General features: G+C 61.0%; 1 protein-coding gene across 1 annotated transcript in view; it reads right to left on the minus strand.

The window, feature by feature from the left end:
* Positions 1 to 343: 343 nt before the first annotated feature.
* The window catches only part of Vipr1 (vasoactive intestinal peptide receptor 1), a 19624-nt gene continuing 16273 nt past the window's right edge, over positions 344 to 3694 (minus strand). The window contains exons 4-10 of the mRNA XM_013030239.1: positions 3594 to 3679; positions 3118 to 3224; positions 2818 to 2950; positions 1859 to 2012; positions 1304 to 1364; positions 946 to 1012; positions 344 to 439 (exon numbers count right to left, since the gene is read on the minus strand). Of these exons, the coding sequence (XP_012885693.1) occupies positions 344 to 439; positions 946 to 1012; positions 1304 to 1364; positions 1859 to 2012; positions 2818 to 2950; positions 3118 to 3224; positions 3594 to 3679 (704 nt within the window). The remainder of the gene's footprint in view (positions 440 to 945; positions 1013 to 1303; positions 1365 to 1858; positions 2013 to 2817; positions 2951 to 3117; positions 3225 to 3593; positions 3680 to 3694) is intronic.

The following is a 3694-nucleotide window of genomic DNA, read 5'->3' on the forward strand; positions in this document are numbered from 1 at the left end:
GAATCCTCACTCCGTTTATGTATTACTATTATTACTACCAGTCCTGGGGCTTGAACTCAGGGCCTGGGCGCTGTCCCTCAGCTCCTGCCCTAAGGCTACAGCTCTACCACTTGGAGCCATAGCTCCACTTCCAGTTTTCGGGAGACAAAGAGTCTCACGGGGACGTTCCTGCCCGGGCTGGCCTCGAACTGCGATCCTCTAGATCTCAGCCTCCCGAGTAGCTGGGATGACAGGCGTGACCCCTTTAAGTTCCCTGGCCAGGGAGCCTGAGGAGATGCCAGGTAGGCGGAGAGCTAGGGGGTGGAGGTGGAGTTTTTGGGGGGGCCAAGGCGCAGGGTGACACTCACGAATATGGGCTGCTGTCGTTCTTTCCAATGTCCGGTGGACGCAGTTTCTGAACCAGGATCCGGATGATACAGATAAACAGGATGAAGTTCACCTGGTGGGTGGGGAAGACAGGAGGGGTCCCCCCCCCAAAAAAAATGGTCACTCAGAGAAGGGGAGATGGGGGTGTCCAGTCTCTGGCTGCTTCCCCTGTGTATTTTTTTTAAGTTGGCTGTGGGGCTTGAACTCGGGGCCTGGGCGCTGTCCCTCAGCGCTTCAGCTCAAGGCGAGCGCTCTACCAATTGAGCCACAGCACCACTTCCGGTTTTCTGAGTGGTTTATTGGAGAGATCAGAGTCTCAGGGACTTTCCTGCCGGGGCTGGCTTTGAACCGCGATCCTCAGATCTCAGCCTCCTGAGTATCTGGGGTGGCAGGCGTGAGCACCGGCGCCCGGCTTGTGCATTACAGAATGACACCCACCGCCCCAGGAAAGGCCGTGGATGGGACGTCCGCGCTGTGGACCGGAATTTCCTGTGGGCCCTGCGCTTAGCCATCTCCCCATGCTCTGGGCCTCAGTTTCCCCTGACCTCTTCCGGTCCACGTGGCGGGCGGCCGTCTTACCAGGATGGAGGTGAGGATGGGGGCTTTGATGATCCACCAGAGGGAGGAGTTAATGGTGTCCCAGCACCTGCCGGGGGGGGGGTACAGAGAGAATGACGTGATCCTCCTCCTGCCCCCCCCAAATAAACCCCTCCCAGCTGGTCCCAACTGGACCCCGCCAGTCCTCAATTCCAGATTGTTCCCTTCTCGCCCTCGTCTAGCTGCATTTGCACATACAGCCATCTGTCTGCTGAGGATGCTTAAGTTTGGTGGGGGGGGGCATTATTTCCTTCCCCGGGGGTTGTGCCTGGGGGGGACTGGAAGTCAGGTGACACCGCTGGCCCCCCCCCAGGGGGACAGGAAGTGGGGCGACACTCACCCATGGTCCTCATAGTGGATCCGAATGATGGTCCAGACCATGATAAAGGTGCTGGGTGCACCTGTCAGGGCCAAAGGTGGGGGGGGGAGGGAAAAGAGGGGGGACGCGGGGGGAGGGCGTGGTAAGCACAGGAAAACGGGAAGGAGACCCAAGCAAGAGGTTTAGAAGAGACAGACAAAAGGAGACAGGAGGACAAACGTTCTCCTGGCCACCTAGGGTCTCCTGTAAGAGGGGGGCAGTGCTGCCGGGCGCTGGCGGCTCCCGCCTGTCATCCCAGCTACTCAGGAGGCTGCGATCTAGAGGATCGCGGTTCCAGGCCAGCCCCGTGGCGCCGTGGCTCAGGTGGTAGAACGCCAGCCTTGAGCACAGAGAGGTTCGGGCCCGAGCGCCCACGCCCCGAGTTCGAGCCCCACAACCGACAGAAACGAAGAAAAGCATGGTGGCCCGGTTTGATGATGCCCTCCTCCCGATGAACTCGAACTCCCCCCCACACACACACACCTGTCCCCCCCCCAGCTCCGCCCCAGCCTGGGGGGGGGCCCCCTCGCACCGTACCCCAGCCAATGACAATGTAACCCCAGAAGTACTTCCGCTCGGAGAAGAAGGAGACGGCGAGCAGGGTGTGCAGATAGAGACCTTCCACCAGCAGCCAGAAGAAGTTAGCCATGACGCAGTACTGGAAGAACACCACTGCTGCTTTACAGCCCACCTGCGGGGGGACAGGGGGAGGAAGGCGAGGAAGAAGAGGCTTGAACTCAGGGCCCCAGGCTGGCACTCTACTGCCCGAGCCACCCCTCCGCTTCTGGCTTTTTTGGGGTGATTCATGGGAGAGTAAAAAGAGTCTCCTGGTAGTTTCCTGCCCGGGGTTGGCTTTGGGAACCTCGATCCTCCGGATCTCAGCCTCCTGAGTAGCTAGGATGACAGGTGTGAGCCACCAGCGCCCTGGCCTTTCTTGGAAGATCTTCTGAGTCCTCTGCCTCCCTTTCCAGACATAGGAGCTCATGTTCAGACCCAAGCTACGTAGGTCTTGAGGGTCAGGGCATAGAGCCACCTCAACCAGGAAGCCGTCTGCCTCCCAGTTCCCCTGTACCCACAGCAAAAGCTCCCCACCCTTCCTTCCTGTGCCCTGAGATTGGAGATAGCTCCAGACCACGGGGTCCCTGCCCTGCACAGGGTTGAAAAACTTCCTTCATCAATGGGGGCAGCCACTCCAGCCGGTGCCCAGTGGCTCACGCCTGTCATCCCAGCCACTCAGGAGGCTGAGATCCGAAGGATCGCGGTTCAAAACCAGCCTGTGGGCAGGAAAGTCCGTGAGACTTTGATCTCCAATGAACCACCAGAAAACCAGAAGTGGCGCTGTGGCTCAAGGGGTAGAGCACCAGCCTTGAGCTGAAGAGCTGAGGGACAGCTCAGGCTCTGAGTTCGAATCCCAGGACTGTCACACACACACACAAGAAAAGATGATGCAGGGGGGGGGGAAATAAAGGAGGTGCCAAGGTTGGGGGGGTCTTTACCGAGCCTTCAGAGCAGTGATCCGACTGCCCGCTGTGGAAGAGCGCCAGATCTTTGATGAAGACGGCGGCCGCTCTCAGGATGAAGGACAGGAAGAGGTGCATGTGGATGTAATTCCGGGTGCAGTGCAGTTTTCTGCATTGGGGGGGGGGATCTTATAGTCAGAAGGCATCTTAGGTCCCGCCCCCCCAACCTCACCCCAGCCAATAGGAAGCCGGCCATCCCAGCTCCCGCTGGACACGGTTGGGGCCTTCTGTTTTGGGGGGTGCCTGGCATGGGGGGGGGGAGATGCTGATCCTCACCTGAACAGGGTCAGGATGGTCATGGCCACCAGGAGGGTCGCCAGGGACAGGCTGTAGCCGATGGTGTAGCCGGTCTTCACCGAGTGGTAGAACATGGTTTGTTGCTGCTGGGGGGTGGGGGGGAGGTGAAGGGTGTGGGGGGGTCGGCCCTGGGGGGGGGTCGGCCCTGGGGCTAGGGCTGAGGGGGTGCTGGCCGCATCTGCAGTCCCTAAGCTTTGGGGTCCCCCCCCCTGTGCTCTACCAGTTGAACCACGGCTCCCCTTCCGGCTTTTTGCTGGCTGGGGGGGTGGGGGAGGAGGGCCACACGGGCTTCCCTTGTCGGGCTGGCCTCGAACCGTGCTCCTCGGGCCTCAGCCTCCTCCTGAGTCGCTAGGATGACCTGGTGCCCACCTGGTCTTTCTGGGCCAGTCCTGGGACTCGAACTCACGGCCTGGGGCGCTGCCCAGGGGGTCGGGGGGGGGTGCTGGGAAGCTGGCCCAGGGGCAGAGGGCTCGCCCAGCAGGGCTGAAGCCCTGGGTTCGAATCCCCAGCACCACAGGCACAGCCCGAGCCCGCAGTGGCGCTGTGGGGAGAACGG

The sequence above is a fragment of the Dipodomys ordii genome, unplaced genomic scaffold, assembly GCF_000151885.1.
Source record: "Dipodomys ordii isolate 6190 unplaced genomic scaffold, Dord_2.0 Scaffold128, whole genome shotgun sequence".
NCBI lineage: Eukaryota > Metazoa > Chordata > Mammalia > Rodentia > Heteromyidae > Dipodomys > Dipodomys ordii.